The sequence below is a fragment of the Delphinapterus leucas genome, chromosome 20 (assembly GCF_059928025.1).
Source record: "Delphinapterus leucas isolate spDelLeu-1000000601 "Yukka" chromosome 20, BTC_Dleu_Yukka2, whole genome shotgun sequence".
Lineage (NCBI taxonomy): Eukaryota > Metazoa > Chordata > Mammalia > Artiodactyla > Monodontidae > Delphinapterus > Delphinapterus leucas.
The window spans coordinates 6,310,061-6,331,792 of record NC_143148.1 but is presented as its reverse complement, the minus strand read 5'-3'; the positions used below and the strand labels follow the sequence as shown (position 1 = coordinate 6,331,792).

General features: G+C 47.2%; 1 protein-coding gene and 1 pseudogene across 1 annotated transcript; both read left to right on the top strand.

Moving 5' to 3' along the window:
* Positions 1-1,786: 1,786 nt before the first annotated feature.
* LOC149744572 (UPF0193 protein EVG1 pseudogene) lies at positions 1,787-4,596 on the top strand (annotated as a pseudogene).
* A 5,879-nt stretch (positions 4,597-10,475) lies between these two features.
* Positions 10,476-16,174, top strand: SIGLECL1 (SIGLEC family like 1). Its single transcript, XM_022584884.2, is given in 5 exon segments — positions 10,476-10,500; positions 11,741-11,910; positions 11,912-12,023; positions 12,170-12,269; positions 15,630-16,174. Coding segments are annotated over 5 exon segments (603 nt in total). The 3' UTR covers positions 15,826-16,174.
* The last annotated feature ends 5,558 nt before the right edge of the window (positions 16,175-21,732 follow it).

Genomic DNA, 21,732 nt, shown 5'->3' with positions numbered 1-21,732 from the left:
ATGTGGCACATATATATATATATGTACATACATACACACACACACCAGAATATTATCCAGCCTTAAAAAGGAAAGAAATCCTGTTGCATGCTACAACGTGGATGAACCTTGAAAACATTATGCTAAGTGAAATAAGCCAATCACAAAAGGATAAATATTATGTGGTCCCACTTAGATGAGGTACTTAAGACTAGTCAGATTCCTAGAGAAAGGAAGTAGCATGGTGATTACAAGGGGTTGAGGGGAGAGAGGAACGGGAGGTATTGTTTAGTGGTCACAGAGTTTAAATTTGGGATGATGGAAAGTTTTCTGGAGATGGATAGAGGTGGTGGTTGCACATCACTGTGAGTGTACTTAGTGACACTCAATTATACGCTTGGAAATGATTAAAATGATAAATTTTATGTAATGTATATTTTATCACAATTTTTTTTAAGGTAAGAAATGGATTTATTTAGAGGGAAACACACTCCACAGACATAGTGTGGGCCGTCTCAGAAGGCGAGGAAAGGCCTATCGCAGTTTTTAGAAAGAATATTGTGCTGTGTTCCTGGTCAAATTGTCCCCAAATTCATCTGTTAATTCAATGAAATCCCAATCAGAATTCTGGAAGGGGTGTGTGTGTGTGTGTGTGTGTGTGTGTGTGTGAATGAGAGCCATCAGGGTGAGGGCAGAGTGATTTTTGTTTTTGAAATTTTTTTTATTGAAGTATAGTTGATTTACAATGTTGTGTTAGTTTCGGGTGTACAGCAAAGTGACTATTTTTTTTCAGATTTTTTTCCATTATACTTTATTACAAGATATTCAATATAGTTCCCTGTGCTATACAGTAGGTCCTTGTTGTTTATCTATTTTATATATAGTAATGTGTATCTGTTCATCCCAAACTCCTAATTTGCCACCCCCCCCCCATGGTTTTCATGAACATGGTCAAAAAAGGCTTCTCTGAGAAGAAAATTGACTCCTAAATTTCCATAGCACTACCCACACTACTGATTGGCTCAAGCCCTGAAGCTTGATCCCCTTCCCCCACCAGGCCCCCACACACAAAGAGGGGGGGGCGGGCATGTGCTTTCAGCTCCTGATTGGCTCTTGCAGCTGTGCATCAACTCCCAAAGCTTCATCTGCCTCATTGATTGGCTGTGGACTACTAATCCATGCAGTCGCTGATTGGCTATGAAACAGGCCCATGCAGTAGCTGATTGGCTGCCGGGTGGACGCGTACAGCACATGCGCAGGAGGCACACAGCCTGGATCCAGAGCAGTTTCCACGTGGCACTGAGCTGCAGCCTTCCACTTGCAGACAGGCCAGGGCATCAGGCCCCGCAGGGCCTCACGGGGCCGCGCTGGGCCTGTTGGCTTTCCCGTCAGTTATTGAGTGTAGAACCTGCGTTGGGACTGTCCAAACTGGGCTTCCATGAAAGTAGGGCATCTCTGTCAGTCCGAGTGACCTTGGGCAGCTAGGCAGCTACGACATCAGTGAGGCCTCCCAAGGTGGCTGTCCGTCCTGAGAGGCCTCCGAGATCCCCTTAGTCAGAAAGGCCAATTCTGGATCAGATTGGGAGGCTCCCTGAGAGCTAGCTCACCAACTAGCCAGCCAGTTCATTGGGAGCCTGTCTCTGTATTTGTCAGCCTGCCACCAAGTGGGTCACTCAGTCAGCCTGAAGGGGAGCTAGGGGGTCACCAATATCAGTAAGATCACCAATCGGTGTGTCGATGGAGGATCAGGCTAGCGCCCTGATGGGTCAACAGTTAGTCCCCTCGTAAATCATTTAATCAGCTAATCAGATCATCCACCCCCTTCACAGCCTGCCCTGTTAGTCAGTCAAATTAGGCTCCCTGTAAATCAGCCTCTTAATAAGTTAATCCCCCTACAAGGCACTCAGTCATTAGTCACACAGTTATCCCGCGTGTTGTAAACCAGCTAATCAGTTTCACTGTTAGTCCTTGGTTTCTCTAGAAAATTCGTTTCCCAGGCAACATAAGTAGGTCATCCAAAATTCAGTCCCGCCCTTAGGAAGTCTGGAAGGCCCTTTGCATTACTTACGTTCTGCTGAGGGAGGTGTACTGAGGATAAAGAATCTCCTGGAACCCTCGGAATGAGAGACAAAGGTAAAATTGGGAGGAAAAGTGATGGATGAAGGGCAATAGAAGGGCAGGAAAAAAAAGAGGGTAATGAGGATTCATCCCATGTATCTCTGAAGGCTGGCAGAGAGGAGCAAGAAGAAATCAGAATTTTAGAGCTAGGCTGATCATCACATCTCAAACAATCAAGCCCACTCATGTTACAGATGAAGAAATAAAAGGAAAACCAGAGAGAGGGATATAGTTGACCAAGGTTATTCCGTGATTTAATGGCTAAGCCTGGGCCAGGACCCAGACAGGGCTCGTTCCAACACCCAAATGCAGTTTTAAATCAGAGAACGGAAAAGGAAAAAAAAAAAAAATTTGGCAGTGCAAAAAGGGAATGGTTGCGGGGTGTGAAGAAGAGAAAATACTTCATTACCTGGAAGCCTGGACAGCATCTTATTTATGTAAGTAAGAGAAAGGAAATCTGTTTTGACATGTGGGGATTAAGGGTTGGTGCAGAGCCCACTCAAAGGGGTCCTGTAAGGCATGTAGAAATATGGAACAGGAAAGTGGGTGGGGGTGGGGGAGAGGAAATAAAATATTAGAAAAAAAAAGAAAAAAAGCAGAGATCTGGCTCTAAACCAGAAAAACAGTGGAAACCGAGAGAGAGGACTTCCCTGGTGGTGCAGTGATTAAGAATCCGCCTGCCAATGCAGAGGACACGGGTTCGAGCCCTGTTCCGGGAAGATCCCACGTGCCGCGGAGCAACTAAGCCCGTGCGCCACTACTACTGAGCCTGCACTCTAGAGCCCGCGAGCCACAACTGCTGAGCCCGTGTGCCACAACTACTGAAGCCCATGTGCCTGGAGCCCATGCTCCGCAACAAGAGTAGCCCCCACTCGCCGCGACTAGAGAAAGCACATACGCAGCAACAAAGACCCAACACAGCAAAAAAATAAATTAAAAAAAAATTAAAAAGAGAGAGAGAAAAAAATTGAAGTATAAGAAAAAAGGGGGAAAAAAGAAAAGAGAGAAAGAAAAAGAAAGGAAAGCAGAGCTCTGGTTCTAGAACCAGGAAAAAGCAACAAAAAAAAGGAAAGCAGAGAGCTGGTTCTAAAATCAGAGGAACAGAGGTGTAAAAAAGTAGTACCAATTCAAATGCTGAGAGAGGCCAAGTAGGTAATTTAGTAAATAGTAACTAACATTTATTGAGTGTATACTATGTAAGGCTCTGTCCTAGTAATTTGTTTAATCCCAAGAACGACCCCATGAGACTCAGGCCCTTGACAGAGCACAGAGTCCTAACCACTGGACTGCCACTTTTTTGTGTGAAATAGTCTGATTTTTAAATGTTATCCCCCCCACAAGAAAAAACTTGATTTAATAAATTAAGCTTTTAGGAGGCCAAACAAAATCTATTTACGGGTCAAATCCAGCTTGGGTACCACCAGTTTGCAACCTCTGATGCAGACCAAGAGTGAGGGAACTGACTTACCCAGAATCTTCCAGAAGCGGGAGACAAAGATTAGGCTTTCTGACTCCTGGTCTACTTCCAGGAAGAATCTAGAACCCTTAGGAGCCCTCCCATGGCTTCCCAGGAGAGGGTGGAGACAGTGACCAAAGGAACTGTGTTCTGGCGCTGCCCCAAGCCAGCCACTTACACCCCAGGGACCTGCGAGCTGCTCAGAGTGATGTTGAAGGAATCGAAACTGACAAACTTCCAACAGCGCCACATCATGGACACCATGAAACGAGGAGACACTCTCCCCCTACAGTGCAGCCCAACTTCCAGCTAGAGGGTCTTGCCTTCCAAGCCGCCGGCCTCAGCCATCTGCTTGCCTCCCATCCTGGCTGCCCGGTCCCACCTCCAGACTGCCAGCGTGTGCCAAGACAACGGGACCTACAGCCGGGAGCAGCTGAAGCCTCCCGAGATCTGGAGAAGGAGAAGCGAAGACTCCAAAATATTTTTGCCACCAGGAAAGAGCCAGAGGAATGGAAAAGAAAGCCCCTCCTGTGCGACAGGAGGGCCCAGCCCCTGAGCTGGACCGGTGTGAAGAATTGGTGAAGGAAATCCAGGAGAGGAAAGAATTCCTGGCTGACATGGAGGCCCTAGGGCAGCGCAGACAGTACCGAGGGATCATCCTTACTGAAATCTCCCAGAAACTACAGGAAATGGAAGACCTTGACCACAAGAGGAGTGAGGAATTTAGGAAAGCTCTTGCCACCACTTAATCTGCCTCCGGAGGGGGGCGGGGGAACCCAACCTCCACCACTGGAGCCCACCCCCTTGCCAAGCAGGGTCATCCCCAGGTCAGCCCACCCACCCCGGCCTTCAGCCATGTAAATGGTTGTATAGCACTGCCCCCACCTAGGGTACCCTGGACATAGATAGCACCCTAGAAAATGGACCGTGTCTCAGAAAATGAGCTGATTCTCCTTGAGTCTCTGCCCAGGGATCCTCGGTCAGCTGAGCCTCTGAGACCAGTCACAAATACAGACATATACACACACACAATGAGTCTTTTCTTGGGGAAAGAGCCCCACACACAGTGAAAGCAAGGATCCAGGTCTCACCATCTTGGGTGTGTGTCTAAGGGCATCCACTGGGCCCCCTTCCCTCCGCCTCCCCGACTGCGTGTCCCTGTGTCCAGCACATTAGGTTTCCTGAACTTAGTAATGAATACGATTCTTTTCTTCCTACCTGTCTTAGGACCTACTTATTTGACTTCTTACAGTTTTGGGCAAATATTTAACCAGTATGATCAACTGGCTAATAAAACATATTTAACGTGAAAAAAAAAAAGAAAAGAAGGAGGTGGAGGAGGAGGGCAAATTAACCCTGAAGCAAGCAGAAGGAAAGAAATAAGAGAAAGCAGACATCAATTAAATTAAAAACAGAAGCAACTGATACTGCAGAAATACAAAGGATCATGAGAGATTACTACAAGCAACTCTATGCCAATACAATGGACAACCTGGAAGAAATGGACAAGTTCTTAGAAAGGCACAACCTGCCAAGACTGAACCAGGAAGAAATAGAAAATATGAACAGACCAATCACAAGCACTGAAGTTGAAACTGTGATTAAAAATCTTGCAACAAACAAAAGCCCAGGACCAGTTGGCTTCACAAGCGAATTCTATCAAACATTTAGAGAAGAGCTAACACCTGTCCTTCTCAAACTCTTCCCAAACATAGCAGAGGGAGGAACACTCCCAAACTCATTCTATGAGGGCACCGTCGCTCTGATACCAAAACCAGACAAAGATGTCACAAAGAAAGAAAACTACAGGCCAATATCGCTGATGAACATAGATGCAAAAATCCTCAACAAAATACTAGCAAACAGCATCCAACAGCATATTAAAATGATCATGCACTATGATCAAGTGAGGTTTATCCCAGGAATGCAAGGATTCTTCAATATATGCAAATCAATCAATGTGATACACCGTATTAACAAACTGAAGGAGAAAGACCATATGATCATCTCAATAGATGCAGAGAGAGCTTTTGACAAAATTCAACACCGATTTATGATAAAAAAACCCTCCAGAAAGCAGGCATAGAGGGAACTTTCCTCAACATAATAAAGGCCATATATGACAAACCCACAGCCAACATTGTCCTCAATGGTGAAAAACTGAAACCATTTCCACTAAGATCAGGAACAAGACAAGGTTGCCCACTCTTACCACTATTATTCAACATAGTTTTGGAAGTTTTAGCCACAGCAATCAGAGAAGAAATATAAGTAAAAGGAATCCAAATTGGAAAAGAAGAAGTAAAGCTGTCACTGTTTGCAGATGACATGATACTATACATAGAGAATCCTAAAGATGCTACCAGAAAACTACTAGAGCTAATCAATGAATTTGGTAAAGTAGCAGGATACAAAATTAATGCACAGAAATCTCTTGCATTCCTATACACTAATGATGAAAAATCTGAAAGTGAAATCAAGAAAACACTCCCATTTATCACTGCAACAAAAAGAATAAAATATCTAGGAATAAACCTACCAAAGGAGACAAAAGACCTGTATGCAGAAAATTATAAGACACTGATGAAAGAAATTAAAGATGATATAAATAGATGGAGAGATATGCCATGTTCTTGGATTGGAAGAATCAACATTGTGAAAATGACTCTACTACCCAAAGCAATCTACAGATTCAATGCAATCCCTACCAAACTACCACTGGCATTTTTCACAGAACTAGAACCAAAAAATTCACAATTTGTATGGGAACACAAAAGACCCTGAATAGCCAAAGCAATCTTGAGAAAGAGAAACAGAGCTGGAGGAATCAGGCTCCATGACTTCAGGCTATACTACAAAGCTAGAGTAATCAAGACAGTACGGTACTGGCACAGAAAGAGAAATATAGATCAATGGAACAGGATAGAAAGCCCAGAGATAAACCCACACACATATGGTCACCTTATCTTTGATAACGGAGGCAAGAATATACAGTGGAGAAAAGACAGCCTCTTCAATAAGTGGTGCTGGGAAAACTGGACAGCTACATGTAAAAGAATGAAATTAGAACACTCCCTAACACCATACACAAAAATAAACTCAAAATGGATTAAAGACCTAAATGTAAGGCCAGACACCATCAAACTCTTAGAGGAAAACATAGGCAGAACACTCTATGACATAAATCACAGCAAGATTCTTTTTGACCCACCTCCTAGAGAAATAGAAATAAAAACAAAAGTAAACAAATGGGACCTAATGAAACTTAAAAGCTTTTGCACAGCAAAGGAAACCATAAACAAGACGAAAAGACAACCCTCAGAATGGGAGAAAATATTTGCAAATGAAGCAACTGACGAAGGATTAATCTCCAAAATTTACAAGCAGCTCATGCAGCTCAGTATCAAAAACAAAAATAACAACCCAGTCCAAAAATGGGCAGAAGACCTAAATAGACATTTCTCCAAAGAAAATATACTACAGATTGCCAACAAACACATGAAAGAATGCTCACCATCATTAATCATTAGAGAAATGCAAATCAAAACTACAATGAGGTATCATCTCACACTGGTCAGAATAGCCATCATCAAAAAATCTACGAACAATAAATGCTGGAGAGGGTGTAGAGGAAAGGGAACCCTCTTGCACTGTTGGTGTGAATGTAAATTGATACAGCCACTATGGAGAACAGTATGGAGGTTCCTTAAAAAACTAAAAATAGAACTACCGTACGACCCAGAAATCCCACTACTGGGCATATACCCTGAGAAAACCATAATTCGAAAAGAGTCATGTACCAAGATGTTCATTGCAGCTCTATTTACAATAGCCTGGAGATGGAAACAACCTAAGTGCCCATCATCGGATGAATGGATAAAGAAGGATGTGGCACATATATACAATGGAATATTACTCAGCCATAAAAAGAAACGAAATTGAGCTACTTGTAATGAGGTGGATGGACCCAGAGTCTGTCATACAGAGTGAAGTAAGTCAGAAAGAGAAAGACAAATACCGTATGCTAACACATATATATGGAATCTAAAAAAAAAAGGTCATGAAGAACCTAGGGGCAAGACGGGAATAAAGATGCAGACCTACTAGAGAATGGACTTGAGGATACAGGGAGGGGGAAGGGTAAGCTGGGACAAAGTGAGAGAGTGACATGGACATATATACACTACCAAACGTAAAATAGATAGCTAGTGGGAAGCAGCCGCATAGCACAGGGAGATCAGCTAGGTGCTTTGTGACCACCTAGAGGGGTGGGATAGGGAGGGTGGGAGGGAAGGACATGCAAGAGGGAAGAGATATATGTATATGTATAATGATTCACTTTGTTATAAAGCAGAAACTAACACACCATTGTAAAGCAACTATACTCTAATAAAGATGTTAAAAAAAAATTAACCTTCCAGAGTTGGAAACAACTAAATCTTCAATAAAGTGGCTTTTTCATTAAAAAAAAAAAAAACAGAAGCGATACAGAAAAATCGGTTGAAACCAAAAGCTTGTTCTTTAAAAAAAAAAAAAAAACTCAATAAAATTGATAGACCTTAAGGAAACTGACTGAGAAAAAGAGAGAAGACACAAATTTTGAGTACCAGGAATGAAAGAGTAGTTATAACTACAGATCCTAAGGAATATATTTTTCAGAAGAGAACCTTTCTAAGCACTGGGAAGGACACAAAGATGTATTTGATGTAGGGCCTTTTCTCAAGGAGCTCACTCTTGGATAGATTCCCTGGTAGGGTATTTCATCTGTTTCCCAACGAAAGCAGTAACCAAGTGAAGAAGCGTGCAGTAGACCGTGCAGGTTTGTGTAGCAGCTCCACAAGGCTATCAGGGAACAAGGATCCCTATACTGTTGTCAATAATTTCCTCAGTCTGTGGCTTTGATCTACATGGTTCCTCATGGTCGCCAGATGGCTGCTCCACTTCCAGTATCACATCTATATTCCAGGGAAAAAGAAGAAGAAAAGCAGCAAGAAGAAAGTAGCGGTGCTAATATCAGAAAACCAGAACTCCCCAAAAGACTCCAGCAGGTAGCCTCAGACATTTGGTATTTCAAGTAAGCAAGTCTCTCAAGATATTTGCGTAATAATAAATCTAACAGCAGAGTCTGTGGTTTTTATTTTTGCATTGTTCACGTGAGAGAAGAGAACAGTACCGTCCTACAGACAGGTATACAATTTAAGAAACAGAGATGTCAATTACAATGTTATTGTTACCAGAGCAAAAAATTATCAAGTAAGACCACTGGTCAGAATTCCATTTTATTTGGATATCATTTTCATAAGACATGGAATAATTTCTAATGTCTTTGGAGTATCGTAAGACTGCTTTGTTTGAATTGTTCTTCCAAGGGCGGACTTATATCAACAGAGAACAGAGCAAATCAGTACCAGTCTTGAATATTCATATGAAACTGTATATTGCAGAGAACATAAATTATGTTCTTATAAACATTCTCAGTTTTGCACAATATCAAATCAGACTCCCTGAACCTTTTTATAACACAAAACCGTATCTTTTGATTTATAGCTGCAGGGGAAGGAAACATCTTCAATTCTTTCTCAGACACGTTTCCTTTATCATGAACACTTAGTTTTTTTTAAAAAATCGAGCTCTCAAATTTCATTAGCTAGTATTATATGCAAAAAACAGACCTTCAGAGCTCAATTGTGATGGCAAAAAATGGGGTAATGGCTGAATAGACTTCCATTTGGTGATAATAATTTAATAGCATTTTTCTTGTACTTGCTTCATTGGTCAGAACTCTGTCAAGTGGCCAGCCCTAGATGTAAAGGAGGAAGGGAAACAGGGTTTATTTTTTAAACTGATAACTTCACCACCTGAACAAATTTGAAATAATAAGAACATACAAGACGGTAGATATCAGGCAACTCTTGGGTTCCGCCTGAGACATTGCTCTAAAAGAGATGAATATATATATAAGTGCTGAAGAAAGTCTGAAAAAGGAGGCTTTTTTGTGGTTGTGAGGATCCAGGAAGGCTACCAGGAGGAAGTTACATTTGACCTGGGCTAGAAAGAGAGGTATGATTTGAATGTGGGCAGAGGGGAGAGTTGCAGAAGGATGCCAGGAAAAAGGGAGTGGCCCAAGTAAACATACAGAGGTAGGAATGCACGGAGTAGATGTGGTATATATGTACACATACTTGTTTCTCTTAAGCTTGCAAAGAATGGCAGAAAGGGGAGCAGCAGAGATAGGGCAAGTGTGAGCCCAAATCATGGACAGCCTTGATGCAGGGCAAGGGAGTTTGGAATTTATCTTGCCAGCCGTAGAAATGTCTTTTATCACTCAAATGTCTCTTAAATATAACCCATCCTCTCCATCCCCCATAGCCACTGGGCCAGCTCAGACCACATCATCTTTCTCTTGAACTATTGCTTCCTCCTCAATGCAGACCATAGAGACCTTTATAACATCCACACCTGTTGTCTGCCCCCCCACCATGGTTCAAAACGTTTCCATGATTTCCACGACTTCCCCATTGACTTGCGAAAAAGCCCAAGCTCCTCAGCCTGGCATTTGAGACCCTTTAAAGGGAGAAGGGGCTGGGAGTGAAGACTAGAGGAAAGAGAAGAAAGCAGACATGGTCTTGAGACTCCACAGAGTGTCACGGGGAACCTTCCCTGTCCCTGTTCCTGAAGCTGCTCAGCCTCTGGTCCCATGAGGCTCCTAATTCACAGGTGGATGGACCTTAAGGGTGATTGCAGAGATAAGAATACCCAGTAAACAGTGAATTTATTTCTACCTCCACCTTCTGCTTCTAACTGCTTCTCCTCTCCTGATGCATTCCAAATCCTGCCCTCCAGGACATGTGGATCTGAGATCAAGAGTTAGCAGCATAATAGGTCCTGATTCTCTCTTGTCCCTGAGATCCTGTTGGTGTTGATGGTACTACCACTGTTACGGTTGGGTAAGTGGAATGAGAGGCCGGGTAGGAGGTGGTTGAGAAAGCCAAGGAAGTGCCGGACTGGGTGTGGGTGCGGGGGTGGAAGCTGGGCTGGACTGAGGTCAGGTGAAGAGGTGAGGACCTAAAGAATTAAGTGCGTGATAAATAATACATAATAGACATCTTCCATGTGCATTTTCTGTGCTTGCCATTGTGACCCACCATGCGTCCCATTTTCTCTACCCAACAACTCCCTGAGGAATTATAGTCCCCATTTCACAGATGAGGAAACAGGCTTTGGGAGATTAAGCAACTTGGCCAAAGTCACTAGAAATTTAGCTAGTGGAGTGCCCAGCTCTTCTGACTCCTAGTTCCATTTTCATGCTCTGCCCCAGGCACTCTAGAACCCAAATTATCAATGTAGCCACATCTGCTCTCTCAACATCATCACCTGTGCAGTGGGTGCTGTCAAGTTTTGGAGAAGACAAAAAGCGTGGTGGCCCAGAACCAAGTGTATCAAGATCCCCAATGTGATGAGTTGGGGACTGGACTTCGTGTGTGGGAAGCCAGGGTCCAGGCCTCATGCTGTTACTCTTTTCTCTATGACCTCAGGCAGGGTCCTTAATCTCTCTCTCTCCTTTTTTTTAAAAATAAATTTATTTATTTTAGGCTGCGTTGGGTCTTTGTTGCTGCGCGCGCGGGCTTTCTCTAGTTGCGGCGAGTGGGGGCTACTCTTCATTGCACTGCACGGGCTTCTCATTGCGGTGGCTTCTGTTGCTGCGGAGCACAGGCTCTAGGCACGCGGGCTTCAGTAGTTGTGGTGCATGGGCTCAGTAGTTGTGTCTCGCGGGCCCTAGAGCACAGGCTCAGTAGTTGTGGCTCACGGACTCTAGAGTGTAGTCTCAGTAGTTGTGGCTCACGGGCTTAGTTGTTCCGCGGTATGTGGGATCTTCCCGGACCAGGGCTCGAACCCGTGTCCCCTGCATTGACAGGCAGACTCTTAACCACTGCACCACCAGGGAAGCCTCCCCTGGTTACGATTTATTATAGCAAAAGAACAGAGACTAAAATCAGCAGAGGGAAGAGCACATAGGGCAGGACCTAGGAGAGACCAAACACCAGTTTCCAGTTGTCACCTCCCAGTGGACAGCGCCCCTCCTCTCCCAGCAACAAAGTATGGGAAACTCACCAGACCTTGGTGTTCATCCTGGAGGAAGCAGAGAAGTCAGGATGCTTGCTGACCCTTGACGCTGCTTCCCTACAGCCCCCGCCAGTCTGCTTTATTCTTCTTGCTCCTTGGAGAAGACTCTGCAGTGCAGCTGTTCCTTCCATGGGATCCCCACGCCCTCCGTGCAGTGGTTGATGGGAGGTGCTCCCATGGGTCTGAACAACATGAATAACACCCTCCAGGTGACTTTTAGCATAATTGCCCCTTTGGGCCAACAGCACCATCACCCTCCTCGGGGAGCCTGAAATAACCATGGGCCTCCACTGTGAGGGGAAGGACCAATATGGAATCCATACTTCAAGCAACTTCCTCATATCAGGTAAGTATACAGGGGTCTAGTTGCTGGGCTAGAACGACACCACCTAGGGACCAGGATGAGGTTGGGTACAGAGCCAGAGGAAAGAGTAGTGGCTCAGAATTTACAGCCTTAGGAGAAAAACTACTCTCACTTCCCTCTGATTCCAGATAAGAATTCAGTTTCCAATGCGTTCGTGAAAGGGCTGATCCAGGGCGTTGTGTATGGACCCATTGTATCAGCACTATTCTCCTTCCTTGTTCTCCTTGTGTGAGTATCAAGTTAAAATTCAACAGCAAGGGGGCTTCCCTGGTGGCGCAGTGGTTGAGAGTCTGCCTGCCGATGCGGGGGACACGGGTTCGTGCCCCGGTCCGGGAAGATCTCGAGAAGTGATTCGAGAAGTGGAGCGGCTGGGCCCGTGAGCCATGGCCGCTGAGCCTGCGCGTCCGGAGCCTGTGCTCCGCAACGGGAGAGGCCACAACAGTGAGAGGCCCGCGTACCGCAAAAAAAAAAAAATATTCAACAGCAAGCCTTCCCCAAAGCCTACCACATTTATTTACATTCTTTATTTCCTTCCTTATGATTCTTCCAGTTAATTCAGCTCTGTCAGTTTTCTTGATACAGACGCTTACATCATTACATTTCAGCCATTCTTCTTTTCCAGTTTTCTATTTAAGGCTATAAATTTCCCTGTAAGCATGACTGTAGCTGAATCTCACAAGTTTTAATATAAAGTCTTTTATTATCTTTTGGTTTAAATATCTCTAATTTCCATTATTATTTTTTGACCCATAGAGGTTTTTTTAGAGGCATCAGTATTTTCTAATAATCCTCTTTTCTTTATTTCTATTTAAATCCAATAAGGTCAAAGAATATGCTATGCATGATTTCAGTTCTTGATTTCTTTGTGACAAAATTTTTGTTTAGTTTATATAAATAAATATTCCAATGTGGGCTTGAAAAGAATATGTATTCTACGCTTGTGGAATGCAGTGTTTTATATAAATATTATATATATGTACATGTATATATGTGTATATATATATATATATATCCTTTAAACCAAATTTATTAGTCATGTTGTTTAAATCTTCTCGAGCTGTACAGTGACTTCTGCCTGGTGCCCTTCCCTACACTTCATCTCCCATCCCTGAACCCCTCTCTTACCCGGCTGACGTTTACTCATTGCTTAGGACTCAGCTCACAGCTCTTCCATCATGTGCCCCAGGAAACCTTCCCTGGTACCTGGGCTGGGTGCCTTTTCAGGGCCCTCATAGCCATCTGGGCCTTGGGGTATTAGCACTAAAGGTTTCACTCTGATGTGACTAAGTGTGGATATCTTTTTTTGTTTGTTGTTATATTTGTTTGGCCTCCTTAATCTCTGCTTTGGTGTCTTTTATCAGTCCTGGAAAAGTCTCAAACATTCTTTCATATATGCCTCTGCCCTTTCCTTTCACTATGGGATTCTCATTTAATATTTGTCAAACCTTCTTTCTCTTTTTTTTTCCCTCTAACCTTGTCTCCTGTATTTTCCAAGGACATAGACAAGTAAACAAGTGCTGTGTTAGAGGCCTGCACAAGGAAGATACTAAGGGAAACTTACCCCTTCGGTATCTCCTTATCCCTTGGGAGCAAGCATCAATACTGCCCAGAAATCCCTCAGCCTACCTCTAGTCAGCCCTTCCCAACACAGCACTCTGTCAGTACTACAAATGTTTTCCTTTTCCCCCCAACTCTCTTATCTCCTCCCCTCTCACTCTTAGCAATAAGGTTTCCCTACTTCGCAGGAAAAAAGCAGCTCCCCAAACCTACAAAGTTATTTACCATCGGCATTGATGATTTACTCCTTGCCCTTTTCAGAGAAAGAGGCATCCCTCTTCCCGTCCAAGGTTAGCCCTACCTCCTTTGCTTGGGAATCCATCTCGTCCACACTTCATTAATCATTCCTCCTGTCTCTTAAATTATCAATCACCCTCTTCTCTCTTCACTGGCTCTTTCTCTGAATTATGTAAGTATGTCCAAATCTCTCCCACCTCAGCCCCACAAACTCCTTCTATGTACCATCCAGTGTTTTGGGGTTTTTTTTTTGAGAGAGAGAGAGAGAGAGAGCTGACGTCCACTTTCTGATTCTCATCACCCTCACATTCTCCAGTCCACCTCAATATGCTCTCCAGCACCATGCCCCTGAAATGACATTGTCTAAACCAACCAGTCATCCTTATTCTCAAAATCCAATAGCAGATGTTCTTTTTCTGGTTCACCTTTAAGTGACATTTATCACTGGGTGGCCATTTGTGATTGGATCCTACCCAGTGGCTCCTTTCCGGAGAGAAGAAATATGGCAAAGCCATCTGCTGAAAGCGATGTGGGTGGGAGCAGGGGTGAGGGGTAGAGAATGAAGAAGACGGACAGTGTTAGGTGTGGTTAGGATAGCCACTGAGGAGAATTACTGGGATCTGTACAAGGACAAGGAAAACACTTGGTAAGCAGCAGCAAAGGCCCAGCAGTGAATGGAGATTATTAAATTTTTTTGGAGATTATTGTTAATGGCACCAAGCGGCATTGCCCTGTGATGTTTCCTCCCACCAGTGGTCATTGGAAAGAAAGAGTAGATGGTGGCATTGATCTAGGTTTGGGTCTTTGCGGGCAGGGTCCCATGGAAGGCTGATGGGGTGAGGGAAAGGGAGGCAGGGAGGCTGGAGGGAGAGAGCACTTCAAGTGGGCAACCAGTTGTACCCTGTGGGGTTGGGAAACCAAGAGGGTCTTCACAGGTGCTAGAGAACACGGTGTCTTGGCCTTGAAGTTTCCATCTGTGGGATCAAAGAAGAGGCACATGAGATTGGAATGAGAGTACAGGAAAGCTGATAGAGTAGAACCAGGGAGAGCATGGGGCATTGGGGTTCATATTTTCACAGGTGGAAAACTTTGGAGGATAACGGAAACTTGGTGGTTACTAAGGGAGATAAGTCGCAGTAGTCAGAACTCTTCCAGTTGTGGGTGACAAGAGCTGAGCTCAACACGTTCAAGAGAACTTGACAACAGTTCTGGTTGCTTTGTTGTCATAATGCCCCGGCCCTACTACTTAAGCCATGATTTTAAGCCATGATCGTTTTAATGCATCTTACAATTTCATGGATCAGGAATGTGGGTGGGACCCAACTGGATGATTTTTCTGCCCTCCTGTGGCATCTACTGAGGTCACGTGGTGGTAGTTAGCTAGCAGCTGGGCTGGGCTGTGGCATTTTGATGGGGACAGTCAGAAGATTGCTGGGCCCCTCCCCCTTTCCAAGTAGTCTCAGGGCCTCTCATCGTGGTCTCTTCCAAGGTGTAAGTTTCCAGTCCCCTTTAGGGCTAGACCTGGAATTGACAGTGTCATTTCTGCCATATTCTTTTACAAAAAGTCGTAAGCTAGTCAAGATTCAAGGGGAGACGAAATAAACCCCACCTCTCCATGGGAGGAGGGCCAAAAACTTACAACTGTGACAAGACTAAGGGGACTCTCTGTACACTGATATGCACAAATATCACAGAACCAGCAAACGGAGGGAAATTGGGTCTTCTGACCCCCAGTCCAGGGCTCCTTCTGGGAACCAGGGGGAACTGAGCACAGCATGGGGCTCGTTGCCTTAGAATGAAGATGCGTAAGTGGTGGGAGGAGAGTCATATTCCCATGGCCAATGAGGCCCTGATCTTCAAGAAACCAGAGCTGCTGGAGGAGCCAGAAACACCCAAGGAGTCTGAAGCTGAAACCTCACCTGCTTCTGTTACAGGTAAGTCCCTGGGCTGGGCTGCTGCACAGCTGAGGCCACCAGAGGGCACTCGTTAGACACAAAGATTCCCAGAGCCCCCGGGTACCTGGCAACCGGCCGGGAGAACCAGGGCTCAGCCTTAGCAGAGCATCTGTCCGCTTCTTCAAGCCGAGGCCCCATTCCAGCAGCCAAGCCCGCTGTGCCCCAGATGGTGACGACCCTGAGGGGTCCCAGCCCCACCTACTGCCCTGCCCACAGGCAGCCCTTGCCCCACCAGGAAAGGAGAGCAAAATCTAGAAGGGGGCTTATGAGTCCGCTTGTGCTGCCATAAGAAAGCACCACAGACTTGGGGGCTTTAAACAACAGAAATTTATTTTTTCACTATTCTGGAAACTACAAGTCCAAGATCAAGGCGTGGGCGGGGTTCATTCCTTCTGAGGCCTCTCTGCTTGGCTCGTAGACAGTCATCTTCCTCTTGTGTCCTCACGTGGTCATCCTTCGGTGTATGTCTGTGTCCTAATCTCCTCCTTATGAGGGCACCAATCCTATTGGATTAGGGCCCACCCACGTGACCTCATTTTACCTCATCTCTTTAAAGGCCCTGTCTCCAAACAGAGTCACATTCTGAGGTGCTGGGGTCTAGGGCTTCAGCGTACGGATGGGGTGAGGCGGGAAGGGACACAATTCAGCCCATAACAGAGGCTTCAAGGAGCTAATTGGATCCCTCCGTTTGTGGGAGACCCTTAAAGGGGAAGGGGCTTGCCCACAGCAGAGGGACACCAGGATCTGTTTCTCCCACAGTCTAGGGCTCTTGAGAGCGAAAGAAGACCACAGACACGTGAACTGCGGTTCACGTGGGACAGATAAAGCCCAGCGCGTGGCTCACAGCCGCCTAGATCCAGCGGCCCGGGGAAGACCTGCGTAGACCCGCAGGGCAGGAGCGGCAGCTACCGTTCAGAAGCTAAGGTCAGAGGCCCTGCTCAGTACTCACCCATTCACTGGGCAGACACCCCCCTAGGCCTCCCTTCAGCCCACACACCTGCTCCCTGCCCTGGAGGAGCGAGGTCTGGACCGGCCTGAGTCACCCAGGAGCACAGGTGAAATACAAGAACCCTGTAGGGGGCAGTACTAGGCTATGGGACTGTTACCATGGCAGAGGCCACATGGGGCCTTGTGAACCAGAGTGACAGTGATCCCAAGTCCAGCCCCAGCATTCTACAGGGAGAGAAACTGAGACCCGTAGAAGGGAAGTGAGACCCTATAGGTCCCTCTGCAGGGACTCTGGGGATACTCCCCATTCCCACATGGCAAACGGGGAAACTGAGGCTCACTGCGCCCCAGGCCACACAGCAAGACCTTGCCCTGCTCAGGACCCCTGGGTCCCTGGAACAGCTGTCCGGGTCCCTGATCATTTTCTCCTGACCTTATAAGCCTCCAGTGCAGAGGCTGCAAACTCAAGCCCACAGGAGCCAGGCAGCCTGGGGGGACCGCATCCACCTTGAGAGCAGGTGCCCCACCTGAAGGGGCCGCCCCCACTCCCACGCCTTCCACCACCCACCCGCCCCGAGCAGCTATAGGATCTCTATGGCCGGATCTGCGGGGGGGTTTTCCCCAGAGATCCAGATTTTCGTGGGAAATTTCTGGATTCAAACATGTTGGTAATCGAGACCGTGTTTTTTTAAAAAACAGCATGGGCCCAGGCCCAGCCCCTGCCAACAGGAGGTGTCCTTATTCAGAATTCAAACACCTCAGGCCAAGCGCAAACAGAACCCCGGGCTCAGGGCTGCGAGGAGGATGAGAACGAATTCCCGGTGGAGAGGGAAGATCCAGGAAGTCACTCACTCGTGCTGCCACAAACCTCCCGGAGGCCTCCTGTGTGCCAGGCCCCGGAGTGAGGGCACGGCGATGGGTCGGATCCAGGTCCTGCCCACAACGAATCCAGGTTGTCACAGCCTGCCTGGCCAGGGGCTGTGTACAGGGAGCCTCTGGGAGGGCGGGGGGCCGGCGCTGGGGAAGGGGGACTTGACCTCACCTGGGGAGCTGGAGCGTTGCCACCTGAGCTGGGAGGGGTGATGGCAGTCCAGGCACAGTAAGCCACAGGGTCAAAACCAGGGGGCACCCAGGGGCCTTGGAGCGCTCCAGCCAGGGCAGGGCAAGCAGAGTGTCTTGGCAGGGGGCAGACGACACTGCAAACAGGCCTCAACCTTCACCCACTCCACTCTCAGGTGAATCAAGGAGGGCTGTGCCTGGCCGGCTCCCCCCACCCTCCAGGACGAACCGGGTGGAGAAGCCAGAGCTGGGGTATTGCATTAAAAAAAAAAAATTGTGTGTATATATATATATATATATATATATATATATATATGCAGCTTATGAGCTTATGACCTGCTAACTGGGGAGGCAGAAGCCACCCGTACGGGGCTGGCATATGGCTCCCTCAGCGTCCAACTCGCACTTTGGGGAAGGTGCGGTTTCAACAGCACCCGCACAGTGCTGAGTAGCGTCACAGGATTTTGGTGACTTACAGATCCTAGACGCAACGGGGCGCGGTTGAGCCGGGGAAGGGCAGTCCTCCATCCCCGGGCACCGGCAAGCCCGAGATCGCAGGGTAGCAGCTCCTATTATTTGTAAGGTGGCTGGGGCCAGGTCACTAACTGTTCACAGGCTTAACTCTAAGTGGTTATTTTACTTTTTAATTTTTATAAATTTAGTTATTTATTATATTTGGCTGCGTTGGGTCTTCGTTGCTGCGCGCGGGCTTTCTCTAGTTGCGGTGAGCGGGGGCTACTCTTTGTTGCGGTGCGCGGGCTTCTCATTGCGGTGGCGTCTCTTGTTGTGGAGCATGGACTCTAGGCATGCGGGCTTCAGTAGTTGCAGCACGCGGGCTCAGTAGTTGTGGCTCGCGGGCTCTAGAGCGCAGGCTCAGTAGTTGTGGCGCACGGGCTTAGTTGCTCCGCGGCATGTGGGATCTTCCCGGACCAGGGCTCGAACCCGTGTCCCCTGCATTGGCAGGTAGACTCTTAACCACTGTGCCACCAGGGAAGCCCCCAAGTGGTTATTTTAAAAGGTGTCTTGGGAAAAACAAAGCGTTAACTTATGGCGAGCATCCTACACTCAAGTCCTTATCTAATGTTCAGACTCCGGGTGTGAGCAGAGTTATCACACTATAAAACACCTAGACACAAGTGGGAAAAACAAAGGCATTTTCCTCAAAAGTTGTTTTTCTCATTGTAAGAACACACGTGGCAACATCCTTGAGTTCGACTTCAAAGACCCCACACTCCATCAGTTAGGGCCTCGTGGAGTCACGGAGACGGAATTCAGGAAAAATGAATTTTTCATTTTCCTCCTGAGTGGGCGGCAGGGTGGGGACGGCAGGGAGCCAGCAGCAGCTCCATGAATAAAGATGAGGTTGGAAAGTGGATCCTCTTCCTAGAAGTGGTTACAGGGCTAACCTTTTCCTCCAGAGTCAAGAGAGAGACACTAGAGGGCGCTAAGGGGTCAGGCACGGCTCCAACCGCAGGCTGTGTGACATCGGGCCAGGCACAGACTCTCTGCACCAGGATAAGAATCAAATGCTTGAAATGTAGTCGTGCGGGGGGGGGGGGCACGCAGAGGGCCCCCAGGAGCCTACAGCTCACCCCCTTCTGAGCAGACATTTGCTGATGTCCACTGTTTTTCAGCAATTCACGGGAAGGACTCACAGAACTCCGCAAAGCTCTCATACTCACGATTTATTGCAGCAAAAGGATAGAGATTAAAACTAGCCATGGGGCTTCCCTGGTGGCGCGTGGTTCTAAGAATCCGCCTGCCAATACAGGGGACACGGGTTCAAGCCCTGGTCCAGGAAGATCCCACATGCCATGGAGCAACTAAGCCCGCCTGCCCCACATCTACTGAAGCCTTTGCGCCTAGACCCCGTGCTCCGCAACAAGAGAAGCCACCGCAATAAGAAGCCCTCGCACCACAACAAAGAGTAGCCCCCGCTCGCCACAACCAGAGAAAAGCCTGCGCACAGCAACGAAGACCCAAGGCAGCCAAAAGTAAATAAATTTTAAAAATTTACTTTGAAAAAAAAAGCTAGCCATGGGAAGAGCACGCAGGACAGAGTCCCAGAGAGGCCAGGAGCCTCCAGTGGTCCTGTCCCAGCGAAGTGGGGAGTCTGCGTGATCTCCCAGCAGCAACGTGTGACAAGACACACAGAGTGTTGTCGACAAGGGATGCTCACCTGAGCCTCGACGCCCAGGGTTTTATTGGAGGCTGGTTATGTAGCTCTTAGTTTCCAGGGCCACCGCCCACCAGGACGTCAAGCTGATACCACATGACTCAAGGCATCCCCCATAAATCATACTGTTAGCATAGACTATCTGGTGTGGCCCAAGGTCCCCAGATAAACAAAGACACTCTTATCAGGGCATTCCAAGGGCTTAGAGGTTCCCTCCCAGGAGCCAGTCCTCTGTTTAAAATGGGCAGGGTTTGGACAGCCCAGGCCTGCTGAGTTAACCCTTCACTGCACACCTGTCTGAGGCCAGTTGGAAGTGCAGGAGGTGCAGGTGAGTCAGCCTAGATGAGGACAAGAGTATCCTCCTCTGAGAGATAATGGGACTCGGTGGTTTAGGCTGTTTAGTGCCCACCTCTGAGCCTTGGCATTTCCCACTCACAGAGCCCTTCCCTGCCCCTCCTACCCCCCTGGGTTGACCTGTGTCCCAGTCTGGAGACGGGGAGGCCCGTCTCATCTCTGCATCCATGCAGTGCTCAGCACGGAGTGTGGCACCCGGGGGGCTCGGGGAAACATTTGCTACATGAGCAACAGAAGGAAGGAATGAGAAACAGTGAGGGAGAGACAGAAAGGTGGGGACAGAGACAGAAAGAGACAGATGGCAACTGAGGTGAAGAATGACAAGGAGGCGGAGACAGGGACATAAACCAGAGAGAAAGAAGGATGAAGGGGAGATGCACAGAGGGAGAGAAAGAGGAGATCACGGGAAGACAGATTTGTATAAACCTCCTCTGTCCCTTCAGGAGGTGATGGCAACAACCATGATAATGGCACTGGCCAGGACTGAGTGACCCAAGCCCTCAGCCCTTATTCACTTAACCCAGCGGCCCTGTGGTCTGGTCATTGTGACCCTTTCACAGAGGAGGAAACTGAGGCCCAGAGAGGTTCAGAAGCCTCCCTATAGTCACACTGCAAACTTGTGAGATGGGAGCTAGGCCCTCGAGGATGAGGACGCTGAGATTCAGAAAGGGGAGGCTCCTTCCCAGGGGCTCACAGCCTGAGAGGCAAAGCCAAGTCCTTCCGGGTGCACCTGCTGTCTCCTGGCTGCTCCTAGGAACTGGGCCCACTAGGGCCACTTCTCCGCATCTCCGAGACAGGCTGGAGCATGGTCCTCCTCCCCAGAGACAAACACTGTTCTGGTGCCTAGTGTTTCCTCCCAGAGAGGTGGGTCTCAACCAGGATCCATGTTGCCCCTCCCAGGGGACCGTCTGGGTTGTCATGACATCTAGTGGGTGGAGTCCCGGGATGCTGGTTAACACCCTTCAACACACAGGGCAGCCCCCACCATAAAGAATCACCCAGCCCCAAATGTCAGCGATGCCAAGACTGAGAAAGCCTATTCTAGAGGAATAAGATGGACCTACAAGCATATGTGTGTGTTACACATTTGCATTATGTACTTTGCTTCCTTTCACTTACAGAACACCACACAGTCTGTATCATTAACCTCACTCTTTACCAGCTGCCTATCAATGCATATAATGTATCAAACCAGTCCTTTGTTGAGTAATTTAGGTAGTTTGTCCTCTGAGCACTGCAGACAATGCTATATTGATGATCTGGTCCCTCAGCCGTTGGGCATGAATGAGAATACACCTGCAGGAGAAAATTCTGGATATGGACTTTCAAGGTTAAGGGTGAGGTACATAGTTTCCAGGGATGATGCCAACGTGACCTTCATAGAAAGGGAACCGATTTCACTCTT